This window comes from Coregonus lavaretus, assembly GCF_964263955.1.
Source record: "Coregonus lavaretus genome assembly, chromosome: 9".
Classification (NCBI taxonomy): Eukaryota; Metazoa; Chordata; class Actinopteri; order Salmoniformes; family Salmonidae; genus Coregonus; species Coregonus lavaretus.
The window spans coordinates 5,080,070-5,097,381 of NC_139996.1; the positions used below are offsets into that span (position 1 = coordinate 5,080,070).

General features: G+C 41.3%; 1 protein-coding gene across 1 annotated transcript; it reads left to right on the top strand.

Annotated features, from left to right (window-relative positions):
- The first annotated feature begins 2,519 nt into the window (after nucleotides 1-2,519).
- On the top strand, nucleotides 2,520-12,592 carry LOC311135454 (eukaryotic translation initiation factor 3 subunit J-A-like). The gene is made up of 8 exons (XM_084169417.1): nucleotides 2,520-2,572; nucleotides 2,688-2,785; nucleotides 8,091-8,145; nucleotides 8,245-8,339; nucleotides 8,663-8,774; nucleotides 10,357-10,518; nucleotides 10,642-10,715; nucleotides 10,965-12,592. The coding sequence occupies exons 1-8, from the start codon at nucleotides 2,530-2,532 to the stop codon at nucleotides 11,097-11,099; spliced, it is 774 nt and encodes a 257-aa protein (XP_084025543.1). The 5' UTR covers nucleotides 2,520-2,529; the 3' UTR covers nucleotides 11,100-12,592.
- The last annotated feature ends 4,720 nt before the right edge of the window (nucleotides 12,593-17,312 follow it).

The window sequence follows — 17,312 nt, forward strand, 5'->3', positions numbered from 1 at the left end:
TGACCGTTTGTGCAGAAATTATTCGGTTGTGTAAACCCACAGTTTCCTCAGCTGTCCCGCAGGTGAAGAAGCTGGATGTGGAGGTCCTGGGCTGCTGTGGTTACATGTGATCTGCGGTTGTGAGGCCGGTTGGACGTACTGCCAAATTCTCTAAAATGAAGTTGGAGGTGGCTTATGGTAGAGAAATGAACATTAAATTCTCTGGCAACAGCTCTGGTGGACATTCCTGCAGTCAGCATGCCAATTGCACACTCCCTCAAAACTTGAGACATCTATGTCATTGTGTTGTGTGACAAAACTGCACATTTTAGAGTGGCCATTTATTGTCCCCAGCACATGGTGCACCTGTGCAATGATCATGCTGTTTAATTAGTTTCTTGATATGCCACACCTGTCAGGTGAATGGATTATCTTGGCAAAGGAGAAATGCTCACTAAAAGGGATGTAAACAAAGTTGAGAGAAATAAGCTTTTTGTGCGTATGGAACATTTCTGGGATCTTTTATTTCAGCTCATGAAACATGGGACCAACACCTTACATGTTGCATTCATATTTTTGTTCAGTGTAGATCGGGTACACCAATATAATTAATTGACTGCTGAGACCACCCCACAATAGTCTATTGTAGTGACCAGTCACTAAAAGAACAATTAATGACATCACCTTATAGAACATATTAATGACATCACCTTATAATCAGTGAAATGAAGTAAGATATTTGTTTTTATTTTTCATAATTTTAGATATTCTGTACTTGTATAACTAACACTATTTTTTTGGCCTTGATCTAATGCTACAGTGGGGGAAAAAAGTATTTAGTCAGCCACCAATTGTGCAAGTTCTCCCACTTAAAAAGATGAGAGAGGCCTGTAATTTTCATCATAGGTACACCTCAACTATGACAGACAAATTGAGGAAAAAAAATCCAGAAAATCACATTGTAGGATTTTTAATGAATTTATTTGCAAATTATGGTGGAAAATAAGTATTTGGTCACCTACAATCAAGCAAGATTTCTGGCTCTCACAGACCTGTAACTTCTTCTTTAAGAGGCTCCTCTGTCCTCCACTCGTTACCTGTATTAATGGCACCTGTTTGAACTTGTTATCAGTATAAAATACACCTGTCCACAACCTCAAACAGTCACACTCCAAACCCCACTATGGCCAAGACCAAAGAGCTGTCAAAGGACACCAGAAACAAAATTGTAGACCTGCACCAGGCTGGGAAGACTGAATCTGCAATAGGTAAGCAGCTTGCTTTGAAGAAATCAACTGTGGGAGCAATTATTAGGAAATGGAAGACATACAAGACCACTGATAATCTCCCTCGATCTGGGGCTCCATGCAAGATCTCACCCCGTGGGGTCAAATGATCACAAGAACGGTGAGCAAAAAACCCAGAACCACACAGGGGGGACCTAGTGAATGACCTGCAGAGAGCTGGGACCAAAGTAACAAAGCCTACCATCCGTAACACACTACGCCGCCAGGGACTCAAATCCTGCAGTGCAAGACGTGTCCCCCTGCTTAAGCCAGTACATGTCCAGGCCCGTCTGAAGTTTGCTAGAGTGCATTTGGATGATCCAGAAGAGGATTGGGAGAATGTCATATGGTCAGATGAAACCAAAATATAACTTTTTGGTAAAAACTCAACTCGTCGTGTTTGGAGGACAAAGAATGCTGAGTTGCATCCAAAGAACACCATACCTACTGTGAAGCATGGGGGTGGAAACATCATGCTTTGGGGCTGTTTTTCTGCAAAGGGACCAGGACGACTGATCCGTGTAAAGGAAAGAATGAATGGGCCATGTATCGTGAGATTTTGAGTGAAAACCTCCTTCCATCAGCAAGGGCATTGAAGATGAAATGTGGCTGGGTCTTTCAGCATGACAATGATCCCAAACACACCGCCCGGGCAACGAAGGAGTGGCTTTGTAAGAAGCATTTCAAGGTCCTGGAGTGGCCTAGCCAGTCTCCAGATCTCAACCCCATAGAAAATCTTTGGAGGGAGTTGAAAGTCTGTGTTGCCCAGCGACAGCCCCAAAACATCACTGCTCTAGAGGAGATCTGCATGGAGGAATGGGCCAAAATACCAGCAACAGTGTGTGAAAACCTTGTGAAGACTTACAGAAAACGTTTGACCTGTGTCATTGCCAACAAAGGGTATATAACAAAGTATTGAGTAACTTTTGTTATTGACCAAATACTTATTTTCCACCATAATTTGCAAATAAATTCATTAAAAATCCTACAATGTGATTTTCTGCATTTTTTTCCCCCTCATTTTGTCTGTCATAGTTGACGTGTACCTATGATGAAAATTACAGGCCTCTCTCATCTTTAAGTGGGAGAACTTGCACAATTGGTGGCTGACTAAATACTTTTTTTCCCCACTGTATGTTGTCCCTAAATAGGGAGCAGCAATGACTGGACAGAGAATAACACATGACGGCGCACACCGATATGTACGTCATTCTCTCTCGGAACCAAAGAGCCAGTTACCGATTGTACACACACGGAATTCATTATGATCAGACACACAGGCAAGATGGCGGAGGGAGATTCATGGGGTAAGAATCCACCTGTGTGGGAATGCCGAATTCTTCAAGTTATACCTAAACATTGACAATTAAAAATAACAGAGATTATAGTTTACATTTGTAAAATGTGTGTATTTGGTCTTAGATGCTGACACCTTCGATGCGGACGAGCCGGCTATCGGGACCAAGAACGCGGTTGTGGCGGACAAATGGGAAGGCGAGGACGAGGATGACGATATCAAGGTAGCCAGCTAACTTTAATTAGCTAGCTAACAGTTGACTAGGTGACAACCACATCAACGCTAGCTAATTTATCGAGAACGTGTATTTTCCTCTGAATATGACCTTAACCCTAATTGATTTCGAGAGCATCTCTTCGCATCTTAGTTAGCTAGATCATCCAGAATCCAGCTGATGTCACAGTGTTAACTAGTTAGCTAGCTAAAGTTAGCCGAGTGGTTTCCCAGCGTAGCGGTGACGAGTCAGGACTAACGGTGATGTTTAGCTAGCGGTCACACAGCGTTAGCGAGCCACTCTAAGATGACAGTTGTTAGCTTCATATATACAGCCATTGGGCTTTAGCTAAGTAGAGATGTCTATAGAGATGGGGGGTGGAGGCCACCAAAAAAATGATGAAATCATGAGGCTTCGCGGCGCTGCGTACCCACATGCATACCCACACATGCAGTCAGAGCCGGTCCTGTATGCGGCGTTCATGTGCTAGTCGGAACTAGGAAACTCTGACATATCCGACTTACTAACTGGTTGTAGATATACAAGTGCCGCGTTCAACGAATAAGCAAGTCGGACATTTCAGAGTTTCCCAGCATGTGAAAGCGGCCTAAAGCGTCAAATTCGGTAGATATGCTCTTTGGGATGTATTACTTGATATTAGGTGTAGACAAAAATTGGGGCATGGCACCTCTATGTTTTTGTAACATAATCCAATATGGCCGCCTATACTGAATCAGATTTTGGAAAGGTGATATTACCAAAGACAGTACAGTATGAAGAAAGGCTAAAACTGCTTCTCCAATAGAAATCCCTTAACACATTTGTAGGCCATATGTCATGGAGACGTTGGCTAGCTAAATTCATGCGTAGAAACATGAAATCGGGTCTAACGGTCATCTCGCACCAAACTGCGCATGTGCAGGTTGTCAAAAATCAAAGGCACTCCTTTGATATAAAGTTGTTTTTGGAAAAAAATGACACCATGTCAGTTTGTCACTTCCACGAGGTTGGAGTAATAACAGTTAAACTACTTTAAGACATTGGCTTGAGTCTAGGCTGTGCCTTTTTAGATTTCAATCAAATTAACAACATAATGAATCATTTATCTTCTCTCTTTGACTTCTCAAACCCCGGCATGGTCTGTTTCGCAAGCGTTCTCGGGGAGTCTTGCGTTGCTGGGTTTAGAAACTGTGATATTACTGTTGAATTGTTGTTGCCATATATAATGCAAATCTTCGTATTTGTGTGTAGTGGACCAGTCAATATGCCATTATTTCATAAGCAACCTGCCTGTCAGGCAGAAACGGCCTGAAAACACCAGAAATCTACACCAATTTAGTTAATCATGAATCACGTTAACAGATGTCTTGTAAAAGGTTAAAAACATGTTAAGCTTTAAAAAGGAATAATGCCTACATGCTAGGAGTTACATTATGTAGCTAATTAATTGAGAACATGGTCATTTAATGAATTTAAACTGGAGATGGTCGTTCCAACAGGCTTTTACATTACAACTTACACTACACTACGACTTCTCCAGTTCCGGAACATTGTTCTTGAATTTGAGACTGATGGTTTTTGTCCATGCACAAAGAACTAGAGATGTTGGTCTTTTATGTTGACACATTAGAGGCCTTGGCACTGTAAATCCTTAACCTGCCGTTGCCAACCCCAAAAATCGGATCTTCTAGGCCTGATCGCTGTAGATTCCTACTCGCCTGTGCACATGCGCAGATACTGTGAGAGCGAAGTGTTGCATCTCGCTAATCTGAATATCCTAGCCTATTCATTGATAATGAGCCCTGCTTTACTGAAGTTGCGAGACATTGCAAGCCAAGAAATTGCGAGATACAGCTATTGATTGCCTATAGATAGACCTAGTGCACGGTTCTGGTTCTGGTGGCCTACCAGCCTATACTGGGCCCCTTCCCTTTCTCTCTTGCATGTCAGCAATCAAGTCTTCATGACAATTTTTTGGGGAATTTAGAATTTAACACTTTCTTATGCAGTCAGTCTCTCCTCAACTCGTAGCCAAGAGAGACTGGCATGCATAGTATTTATATCAGCCCTCTGATTACAATGAAGAGCAACACGTGCCGCTCTGTTTTGGGCCAGCTGCAGCTTAACTAGGTCTTTCCTTGCAGCACTGGACCACACGACTGGACAATAATCAAGATTAGACTAAACTAGAGCCTGCAGAACTTGCTTTGTGGAGTGTGGTGTCAGATATCTAACTTTCAAAATACATAAGTACAGCCGGTATGATGCATTTTGCTTTTGGGTGGAGTTTCCTTTAAAGAGTTGGAAAATGGCAGAGATACTCTGAGAAGTTAAATGAGAAGGAAACGCAGACTTTGTGAGGTGGAATTGAGGTACAATAATGGTAGTACGGGTGCAATGCTTAACCATCTGAAAGGGAGGCACCGTGAGACCCTAACCATCTGAAAGGGAGGCACCGTGAGACCCAAACCGTTGGTTCATCACTTGGAATTTTATGAGCTGTTCTTATAATTCTAACGGAAAACTTTTTTTAAATATATATATATATATATTTTTTGGGAGTTTAAATGTTTTCCATTTGTCCCAACCCTAGTGCACATACCATTATCATTTGAACAGTGGAGACCGACGTCATTGTCCTCCATGCTGGGATGTTCTTCCATCTTACCAAGGATTATCCAACCATAAAGCTGTGGTTTCGTTTTGGTATGGGTCAAACCTACCAGGAGATTTGCATCAACACCATCTGCGAAAAATAGTGTCAAACTAAGCAGTGTACCAAACAAGAGTTTGGCTAACAAGTCTGAAAACCATCCAATTGGCACCTTCACCAGAAAGATTGAGGGACAGTTGATTCCTGGACATCTTTGGGGACACTCTTACCGACGGCTGCCAAAGCTTGCAGAGAACTCCTAAAGGTTACTGCAAGCTTCACTCCATTGATCTACGTGGGTGGAGTGTTATCGTTGGAGTAGCGGACACCTTTTGGTAACGCGATAACCTCGCCGGTCCCACTCCCATTCACATGCGATGGCAAAGTTTATTATAACAGTTTTTTTTTTGTCTTTTCATTTTGTGGAAGTAAGGAAGAGTCATCTTTACTTGCTAGTAGTAGTAGCTAGCTGGCTTGATCCTGTCTAGCTGGCTTGATCCTGTCTAGCTAGCCTTTTTAGCTTCCCACATCTCTATGTGAAAAAATATGCCCTTGCAAACGTTCTTATACTTGCCGGTGTAACCTAAAACATTATCCCAGTTTGATATGCTGCTTGTGTATCCATATCAGCTAAAAATAGAACGTCGTCATGTTTTGGTCATGGAGATAAAACAGCCCATGGCTAGCTGGTTGGCTACAGCAGGTTCTACCCTTTCACAATAGCCTGGAATCACTGGTGATTACTTATAAACAAAATACCTTTATGAGTGGGTTCTTGTTGTTTGGGTTACTGTTTGAACAGTCGCTGAGATTATATTTGGTTATCAATGCAAAATAGGCTACTTTGATGAATAGCCCATATAACCTATAGATCAGATCAAGGAACCAAGCGACAGCACTGCCCCCACGGCTTCGGCAGGATTGATACGGCGGGTCTCAGTTTTCAGGTAAACACTTGAATCTTGTGGAGCGTATTAAAACAACATTGCAACACTCTGAATCTCTCTTGTAGTAAGCTATAGGTGTGGCTGCCAAAGTGAGCCCCTCTGTTCTCGAAGGGTCGATGCCACGATGCTGGATTATCATGCACTGCATAATGCCGTTGTGCTGGCAGGGCCCTAAGTATTTTTTTCCACTAATCAACACTTAAAGGGGCAATCAGCAGTTGCTATATCAATTGTTGTACTTATAAATTAATGATCTGTACCCATTGATTCTTGAAGAATATTAATTATAAATGCCTAGTGCTTAGTTCAACTGTCGTTCCCCATCAGAACCCAAAATACAAGCTTGTATTACTCCAATGTTTGTAAACAAAGTCAAAGTTAACAAGCACTATACAGCCTCAACATTTAACTATCATTTTTATTTCAGGATTGGTCAGTCCTTGCATCCATAGCTCTGTCTATGAATTTAAGTGATTAATTTCTCCGGCCCCATCCCACTTTTTACCGAAACAAGGGCGGGGAGGACGCTTTATTGTTTCAACTGATGATTTCCGCTTTAAGGAAAACATTTGTATTGTTACTTAATTGAATGTTTTTATGAAAATTTAACTTAAGCTATTTTAAACATGACTACGGATTCATTACCATCTACATCGGCGGCCATTTTGAATTGCGCTTCCAAGTTAAGTTTGAAATGAGCACCCCTTCTAGGATGTTTTCATATCATCTGAGGAATGTTTGTAACAAATGTCATGCTTTTATCTGTTGCATAATTTTTTTTATTTTTTATGATCAAACACCAGCAATTATGGCAGCCATTTTGAATTTTTTGCGATAACTCACTTCCTGGTTAAGTTAGAAATGGGCACCCCTTCTGGGATGTTTTCATATCATCTGAGGAATGTTTGTACCAAATTTCATGCTTGTATCCACCTTTGCAGCAAAACATTGAAGGCCTCAGACTACTAGCCCCATTAGGTTGCTAGGTTAGATAGCTATTCTAGCTACTTACTGTAGCTAAGGCTTGCCTGGGATAAGCACCATATCATATGGGATGCTTATTAGTCACGTTGACTTTGACTAGTGATCACATCATTAGTATACAAATAACATCATCAAACAAATATCATCATAAAACAAATAACATCCAGTGATAGCATCAGTATTTGTCCCAAATGGGACTTGAAGACGGGCATGCCAATGGTGGCGATTAGATAATGCCAGCGGTCATATCAGACTGGCCTAGCTAGTGGAATTCAACAATGGACAAATAAATAGTCTCCCGAGTGGCGCAGTGGTCTAAGGCTGTGCCACTAGAGATCCTGGTTCGAATCCTGTCGTAGCCGGCCGCGACCGGGAGACCCATGGGGCGGCGCACAATTGGCCCAGCGTAGGGGAGGGAATGGCCGGCAGGGATGTAGCTCGGTTGGTAGAGCATGGCGTTTGCAACGGCGGGCTTGTGGGCTTGTGGGTTCGATTCCCACGGGGGGCCAGTATGAAAAAAAAAGTAAAAATAAGTAATGTATGCACTCACTAACTGTAAGTCGCTCTGGATAAGACCGTCTGCTAAAATGACTAAAATGTCAAATGTCAATAATATAGTGTGTGATATGGCCCTAGTGGTAACTAGTGAACTAAATACATGACTGGATGCAACATTCTGAAGCTTACATCCATTTGTCCCTAACCGTGTTTTTTTTTCTCTTGTTTGTAGGATAACTGGGATGATGAAGAGGAGGAATTAAAGAAAGCAGAAGAGAAAAAAGCAGGTATTTTAAACCAGTTATGAATTGAACCAGTGAGATCCTACTAATATTCATTTTAATACAAGCTCAATAATATATATATTTTTCCATTTGTCTTTGTAGCAGAGACAAAACTTTCGGAAAAGAAGAAATTAGCTGAAAAAATCAAAGAAAAGGAGAGTTTACAAAGGAAAAAACAAGAAGAGTTGAGAAAGAGGGTTAGTGTGTTTTTGCATGCAGGGGTTTTTGCTTGTCGGTGCTGTGGAGGTGACCATGACCAACCAACCTACTGCAACTAGTTTGCTTCTCAAAATTCAGCGGAAACTTGACTTTTGCTTTATCAAATCAAAGTTTATTTCAAATCACTAGAAGAGCCTATCATTTGGCTTGGGTCCATATTAGGAAACTAACTAACTGTATTGCATCCGGTTTTCCAGACCCAGATTAAGCCTCTAAAATCAGCCCCTAACGGTTTCACACAGCGTCCATGAATGACAAGTCATTGTCTGCCGGATCTGAAATTATATTTCTTGTTTGTTAGTTAGAGGAATCCCAGGAAACAGAACTCTCACCGGAGGATGAGCTAGCAGAGAAACTCAGAGTGAAGAAGCTACAGGAGGAGGCTGATCTGCTATTGGCTCAGGAGGCTTTCGGTAAGAGACCTGTATTACAGGAGGAAGTGTAAGTCTCTGAATAAGAGCGTCTGCTAAATGGCTCAATGTACAGGAAAAGGAAAACCTGTTTGTCATGAGCTGGTCAGTAAGCAAATAATGCTAATGCATAGAGCCATATATATATATATATATATATATATATATATATATATATATATATATATATACACACACACACAAAAGTATGTGGACAACCCTTCTAAGTAGTGGATATGGCTGACAGGTGTATAAAATCAAGCACACAGCCATGCAATCTCCATAGACAAACATTGGCAGTAGAATGGCCCGTACTGAAGAGCTCAGTGACTTTCAACGTGGCACCGTCATAGGATGCCACCTTTCCAACAAGTTATTTCGTCAAATTTCTGCCCAGCTAGAGCTGCCCCGGTCAACTGTAAGTACTGTTATTGTGAAGTGGAAACGTCTAGGAGCAACAACGGCTCAGCCGCAAAGTGGTCGGCCACACAAGATCACAGAACGGGGCTGCTGAAACACGTAGCGTGTAAAAATTGTCTGTCCTCGGTTGCAACACTCACTACCGAGTTCCAAACTGCCTCTGGAAGCAACGTCAGCACAATAACTGTTCGTCGGGAGCTTCATGAAATGGGTTTCCATGGCGAGCAGCCACACACAAGCCTAAGATCACCATGCGCAATGCCAAGCGTCGGCTGGAGTGGTGTAAAGCTCGCCGCCATTGGACTCTGGTGAAGTGGAAACACGTTCTCTGGAGTGATGAATCACACTTCAACATCTGGCAGTCTGACGAACGAATCTGGGTTTGGCGGATGCCAGGAGAACGCTACCTGCCCGAATGCATAATGCCAACTGTACAGTTTGGTGGAGGAGGAATAATGGTCTGGGGCTGTTTTTCATGGTTCGGGCTAGGCCCCTTAGTTCCAGTGAAGTGAAATCTTAACGCTACAGCATACAATGACATTCTAGACGATTCTGTCCTTCCAAATTTGTGGCAACAGTTTTGGGAAGGCCCTTTCCTGTTTCAGCATGACAATGCCCCCGTGCACAAAGCGAGGTCCATACAGAAATGGTTTGTCGAGATCGGTGTGGAAGGACTTGACTGCCCTGCACAGAGCCCTGACCCCAACCCCATCGAACACCTTTGGGATGAATTGGAACGCCGACTGCGAGCCAGGCCTAATCGCCCAACATCAGTGCTCGACCTCACTAATGCTCTTGTGGCTGAATGGAAGCAAGTCCCCACAGCAATGTTACAACATCTAGTGGAAAGCCTTTCCAGAAGAGTGGAGGCTGTTATAGCAGCAAAGGGGGGACCAACTCCATATTAATGCCCATGACTTTGGAATGAGATGTTCGACGAGCAGGTGTCCACATACTTTTGGTCATGTAGTGTGTGTATATATGCATGATCAATATTTAAGGTTGACAGTCTACACATTGCAGATTCATAGAAAGCTTTACAGAGAATCTGTGATATAGCAGACATTTTTCTATAAGTATCAAGAGGTTTAGACATTGTCAACACAAGTTGTCAGTGGAACGCTTCATATCATAGTGATCAAATCATTTTCCCTTCCCAAATCAGGTGTCGTCAACAACGTAAAAGGAATTGATGCAATAAGCCCTTCTTCTAAAGATGACTTCACAGAGTTTGAAAAGTTGTTAAAAGATAAGATATCCCCTTTTGAGAGTTCCATACACTACGCCGGTTTCCTAGAGACCTTGTTTCGAGACCTCTCTCTCTCATGTGAGTATTGATTTTAATAATATACATTTCAAAATTAACCAGTGTTGTTGGTCATGCATATCAACTGTCAGTAGTGCTGTGTATATATGAAATCATCTTTGGACTGTGTGCCTCATGTTACAGTGGAAGTGGAGGACTTAAAAAAAGTCAGCACCTCCCTCACAGTCTTACTAAGTGAGAAACAGAAACAGGAAAAGGTACTTTTTTCTTTTCTTATTTTCTTCAAATGACAGACAAGACATTTATCACCAGTGTACATGGTCTACTTTGACTGGTATTCAGTCTTATCCGGGGTCATGTTCATTAGGCATCAAACGGAAGAAAACTGACTGCAACAGTGAGGTACTACCTGGAGTTGCGTGCCCTAATGTAAATGACCCTAATGAAATGTGAATTCCTGTGATTTATAAAGTCCGTACTAATCATCCCTCCTTTATTTCCAACAGCAGCTGAATAAAGGGAAGAAGAAGAAGAAAGGAGTGCTTCCTGCCGGAGGGATGAAGGTCAAGATGAAGGATGACCTGGCAGACTACGGCGAGTTCCAGGGAGGTTACGCACAAGACTATGAGGACTTCATGTGATGTGACGCCAACCGACTGCCGAGTCCCAAATGGCTCCCTATGTAGAGCACTGTATAGGGTGCCGTTTAGGAGTCTTCCACGGTCTGTCCCATTCCCTCTCCGCTCTGCTCTGCTCGATCCAGCCACCTCAGAACATGACCTATGACCTATTCTACTGCCCAAAGCCATCCAATGAAAACCACCCTTGTGTCGCCAGCCGCACACAAAGTTGATTTCTGAAAGAAGTGTTGAGTGGTTTGACGAAGAACAGGAACGTCTGATCTCAACATGGTTGTTTTTCCTCCTCCTTTAGAAATGACTTCCCAATAAGACTGTTCTGGATACCAAAAATGTTTCACCTCCCATGTTGAGGTGCAAAAACACAGCAGCATACTCGTGTTTTTCCCAATCCTAGAATGAATTCAATTTGATCTTTTAATAGAAATGGTCTGTCAACAAAAAATGAATTGTTACTGTTTGACGAAGGAAAATACATTTTGTGTTCCATTATTTTTCTCAAGTATTATTAAAGAAATGTGTTTTACTCGAAGGATGGCTGTTGGCATTCCAAAATATAACCTGCGTTGTTTTGTAAAGAATGTCATTTTGGTGCTCATATATTCCATATATGGGAATATATTTATCCTTGACATCACATAGTATTTGCAGGAGAAAATGTCCTAAAAAGACGAGGAGCTTAGGACCACTTGAGAAAAGCCACGTTGCGATGAACATGTTGGGTACATTTAGGAATATGTTTGCATGGTTACATAGTCTTGAAATATTTTTTTTGTAAATACCTAAATTCCTTGTTTTATAGGATGGTTAAAGATTGATTACTTCTAGTTGTAAGGGGGGATAATATTGCCTTGAATTTCTTCCCCCCTACATTATTTTAATTTTCTAGGAAAATAATTAAAATGTTACTATGAAGAAATCTAAGGTTAGGAAGTATTGAAGCCACAAGACAACGTGTGAACATAGGCCCATATACTGCTGAAGTGAATATGATGTAACTATAGTCTTAAGAAATGATGGCGCTGGAAAATAATCTGTGATGTAGCATTTCAATAAATAGCCATAGGGTACCTCCATGTCAATTAGAAAACACGGCGTTGGAACGTTTCATCCTGGGCATAGATTCACAAAGCGTCTCGGAGTAGATATGCTGATATAGGTTCAGGTGCCCCCCTCGTATTCATTATGATCAGGAAGGCTAAACTGATCCCAGAGCAGCACTGCTACTCTGAGAACCCAGTGTATTGTATAATCACTTCCACTGAGTTGAAGCAACAATCATTCTAGGTCTCCTTGGCATAACTTTGCACGGCTTGTATCAAGTAAGGTGAGAAACAGCTCTTAAGAATGGACCAAAATGTATTAGGAAAGAAGGTTGTACTGTGATAATTAGTTTATTTTTTATTTTTCACAACACATTTTCAGGATTGGCAATGGAAATAGGAACATTATATTAAAAGACTGCACCTAATTTAATAAAATCATTGTTAAACTGATCTGTTCCTCATTTTTTTGAATTTCTGAATGCGTTTTAGAATTTGGATAATTTTGGCTGATCAAATATGATGTATTTTAATGTTGTTTATAGGTTACTCTGCTAACTGCACAGAGCATAACGGGAAGTCTGGTGAACGAGTTAATAACTACCTTACATCAATAGAAATAACTACCTTACATCAAACAGTCTCCATTGGGGGAGTTAATAATCTCATTCATCAGACGGGTTGAATCAACGTTGTTTCACCGTCATTTGTCCGCGTATTGTGACATGGGAATCTATGGAAAAGTCTTAACTTGGTTTTGAGGGTGAAATTTCAACCACAGTATTATGTAATGGTAACCAAATCTCAACATAGACAAACCTTGAGAAAAAAGAAGAAACCCGCACGCTTCTCTTGCTAGTATCACTGCTATTTATTGAGCTTTACGTATCGGCCTCAAGGCAGAAAAAAAAAAAACTGACGAAGGCCTTGAGGCCGATACGTTACCATGCACCTGCAACAAAGATAGCTCAGATGTGCGAGTGCCTTTTGCATTTTGAACATAGACAAACCTTGCAATGCAAGTTGAACGTGTACCTTTGAAACAATGTCAGATCTTCAACGTTATATCCACTATCGGAAGAAAAGGTAAACAAACAGGGCTGGGCACTACCTTCTACTGGATAATTAATCTATCTACACCTACACTTTGGTCTCCCTTCCAGGGTTTTAACCAAAGCTAGCCTTGCTTAGCTATGATATATGTCACTGACTATTACCAATGTGCCATCATGAGTGAGTGTTGAGGGCTCCACTTAAAAACTAAATAGATTGACTGTTGCTATCGATCCATAGGACTGTTCTCTCTGCTTCCGCACGGCAAGCGGTACCAGTGCATCAAGTCTGACACCAACAGGCTCCTGAACAGCTTCTATCCCCCAAGCCTTAAGACTGCTAAATAGCTAACAAAATGGCTACACAGACTGAGTTGACCCTTGTATTTAATTGTATTTTTGACTGTCTCTATGCACACTCACACTCCAACACACACACAAACACTATAATTTGCTCGCACACACATAATATGCACATACATTTCTACTGACTCTACACACACGCACACCCACAAGCTGCTGCTACTCTGTTTATTTACATTTGTACATTTTAATCATTTAGCAGACGCACTTATTCGTGAGGGCATACTTTTTTTTCTCCATTTATTTTTTATTTTTTATACTGGTCCCCCCGTGGGAAACAAACCCACAACCCTGGCGTTGCAAAAGCCATGCTCTACCAACTGAGCTACACGGGACTTGATTGGAGTCCACCATTATCATAGATCCTGATGCCTAGTCACCTTACCCCTATACATATCTACCTCCATCACTCCAGTATCCCTGCACATTGTTAATATGATACTGGAACTGACTGACCCTGTATATAGAATGTTTACTTACTTTCTCCTGTTCTTTTTGTTCTACCTTCTTCTTTTTTTGTAATACATTGTTATTGATTACTGCATTGTTGGGTTTAGAGCTAGCAAGAAAGGCATTTCACTGTACTTGTGCATGTGACATTAAAACGTGAAACTTTAATAGCTAAAGCACAGGGGATAACACATTAATCTTCTGTATAAATTAACAAAATATCCCATTTAAACTTTTCTGTGCTTTTAAAATGGAAAGCGCAGTGATAAACATTTGGTTGACAACTATACCAAAAATCTTACATTGTTTTTCCAATGGATTTTGGATGTGCTTTTAGATGGTTGAAAGCATGGTGATAACACATTCGAAATTCAGCTAACTTTTGCCTTTCCTTTTGTGATTTCGGAAAGTGTTCAGACTCCTTCACTTTTTTCCTCATTTTGTTATGTTACAGCCTTATTCTAAAAATTGATTAAATAAAACATCGTCCTCATCAATCTACACACAATACCCCATAATGACAAACAAAAACACATTTTTAGAAAAATTTGCAAATGTATTAAAAATAAAAAACAGAAATACCTTATTTACATAAGTACTCAGACCCTTTGCTATGAGACTCGAAGTTGAGCTCAGGTTCATCCTGTTTCCATTGATCATCCTTGAGATGTTTCTACAACTTGATTGGAGTCCACCTGTGGTAAATTCAATTGATTGGACATGATTTGTAAAGGCACACACCTGTCTATATAAGGTCCCACAGTTGACAGTGCATGTCAGAGCAAAAACCAAGCCATGAGGTCGAAGGAATTGTCCGTAGAGCTCCGAAACAGGATTGTGTCAAGGCACAGATCTGGGGAAGGGTACCCAAACATTTCTACAGGATTGAAGGTCCCCAAGAACACAGTGGCCTCCATCATTCTTAAATGGAAGAAGTTTGGAACCACCAAGACTCTTCCTAGAGCTGGCCGCCCGGCCAAACTAAGCAATCGGGGGAGAAGGACCTTGGTCAGGGAGTTGATGGTCACTCTGACAGAGCTCCAGTGTTCCTCTGTGGAGATGGGAGAACCTTCCAGAAGGACAACCATCTCTGCAGCACTCCACTAATCAGGCCTTTATGGTAGAGTGGCCAGACGGAAGCCTCTCCTCAGTAAAAGGCACGTGACAGCCCGCTTGGAGTTTGTCAAAAGGCACCTAAAGGACTTTTAGACCATGAGAAACAAGATTCTCTGGTCTGATGAAACCAAGATTGAACTCTTTGGCCTGAATGCCAAGCGTCACATCTGGAGGAAACCTGGCACCATCCCTACGGTGAAGCATGGTGGTGGCAACATCATGCTGTGGGGATGTTTTTCAGCGGCAGGGACTGGGAGACTAATCAGGATCGGAGGAAAGATGAACGGAGCAAAGTACAGAGAGATCCTTGATAAAAACCTGCTCAGGACCTCAGACTGGGGCAAAGGTTCACCTTCCAAAAGGACAACGACCCTAACCACACAGCCAAGACAACGCAGGAGTGGCTTCGGGACAAGTCTATGAATGCCCTTGAGTGGCCCAGCCAGAGCCTGGACTTGAACCCAATCGAACATCTCTGGAGAGACCTGAAAATAGCTGTGCAACGACTCTCCCCATCCAACCTGACAGTGCTTGAGAGGATCTGCAGAGAAGAATGGGAGAAACTCCCCAAATACAGATGTGCCAAGCTTGTAGCGTCATACCCAAGAAGACTCGATGCCAAAGGTGCTTCAACAAAGTACTGAGTAAAGGGTCTGAATACTTACGTAAATGTCATATTTCCGTTTTTTATTTTTTATAAATTTGCAAACCTGTTTTTGTTTTGTCATTATGGGGTATTGTGTGTAGATTGATGAGGGGAAAAAAAGATTTAATCCATTTTAGAATAATGATGTAACGTAACAAAATGTGGAAAAAGTAAAGGGGTCTGAATACTTTCCGAATGCACTGTATGTGGCATTGTATTGTGTGACAAAACTGCACATTTTAGAGTAATGATCATGACTGTTTAATCAACTTCTTGATATGCCACACCTGTCAAGTGGCTGGATTATCTTGGCAAAGTAGAAATGCTCACTAACAGGGATGTAAACACATTTGTGGACAACATTTGAGAGAAATAAGCTTTTTGTGCGTATGGAAAATGTCTGGGATCTTTTATTTCAGCTCATGAAACATGGGACGAACACTTTACATGTTGCGTTTAATATTTTTGTTCAGTGTAAGTCAAAAGTGTAATTCACCCACTCAGGAACATTCACTGTCTTCTTGGTAAGCAACTCCAGTGTAGATTTGGCCTTGTGTTTTAGGTTATTGTCCTGCTGAAAGGTGAATTCACCACCCTGTGTCAGGTGTAAAGCAGACTGAACCAGGTTATCCTCTAGGATTTTGCCTGTTCTTAGCTCCATTCAGTTTCTTTTGTATTCTGAAAAACTTCCCAGTCCTTAACGTTTACAAGCATACCCATAACATGATGCAGCCACCACTATGCTTGAAAATATGAAAATATGGAGAATGGTACTCAGTAATGTGTTACATTGGATTTGCCCCAACCATACCCCTTTGTATTCAGGACAAAAAGTTAATTGCTTTGCCACATTTTTTGTAGTATTACTTTAGTGCCTTGTTGCAAACAGGATGAATGTTTTGAAATATTTTGTATTCTTCTTTTCACTTAGTCAATTAGGTTAGTATTGTGGAGTAACTACAATGTTGTTGATCCATCCTCAGTTTTCTCCTATCACAGCCATTAAACTCTGTAACTGTTTTAAAGTCACCATTGACCTCACGGTGGAATCCCTGAACGGTTTCCTTCCTCTCCGGCAACTGAGTTAGGAAGGACACCTGTATCTTTGTAGTGACTGGGTGCATTGATACACCATCCAAAGTGTAATGAATAACTTCACCATGATCAAAGGGATATTCAATGTCTGCTTTTTTTTCTTCATCTACCAATAGGTGCCCTTCTTTGCGAGCCAATGGAAAACCTCCCTGGTCTTTGTGGTTGAATCTGTGTTTGAAATTCACTGTTCGACTGAGGAACTTTACAGATAATTGTATGTTTAGTGTTAAACACTATTATTGCACACAGAGTGAGTCAATGCAACTTATGTGACTTGTTAAGGACATTTCTACTCCTGACCTTTAGGTTTGCCATAAGAAAGGGGTTGAATACTTATTGACTCAAGACATTTCAGCTTTTCATTTGTAGAATTTTTAAAAAACATAATTCCACTTTGACATTATGGGGTATTGTGTGTAGGCCTGTGACCAAAAAATCTCAATTTAATAAA

What these genes read in the sequence shown, in the direction of transcription:
- LOC311135454 (XM_084169417.1), top strand. Translation starts at nt 2,530, where the DNA reads ATGATCAGACACACAGGCAAGATGGCGGAGGGAGATTCATGGG. An exon ending in ACGAGGATGACGATATCAAG is followed by an intron (nt 2,786 to 8,090) that starts GTAGCCAGCTAA and finishes TCTTGTTTGTAG; the next exon opens with GATAACTGGGATGATGAAGA. An exon ending in ATTGGCTCAGGAGGCTTTCG is followed by an intron (nt 8,775 to 10,356) that starts GTAAGAGACCTG and finishes TTCCCAAATCAG; the next exon opens with GTGTCGTCAACAACGTAAAA.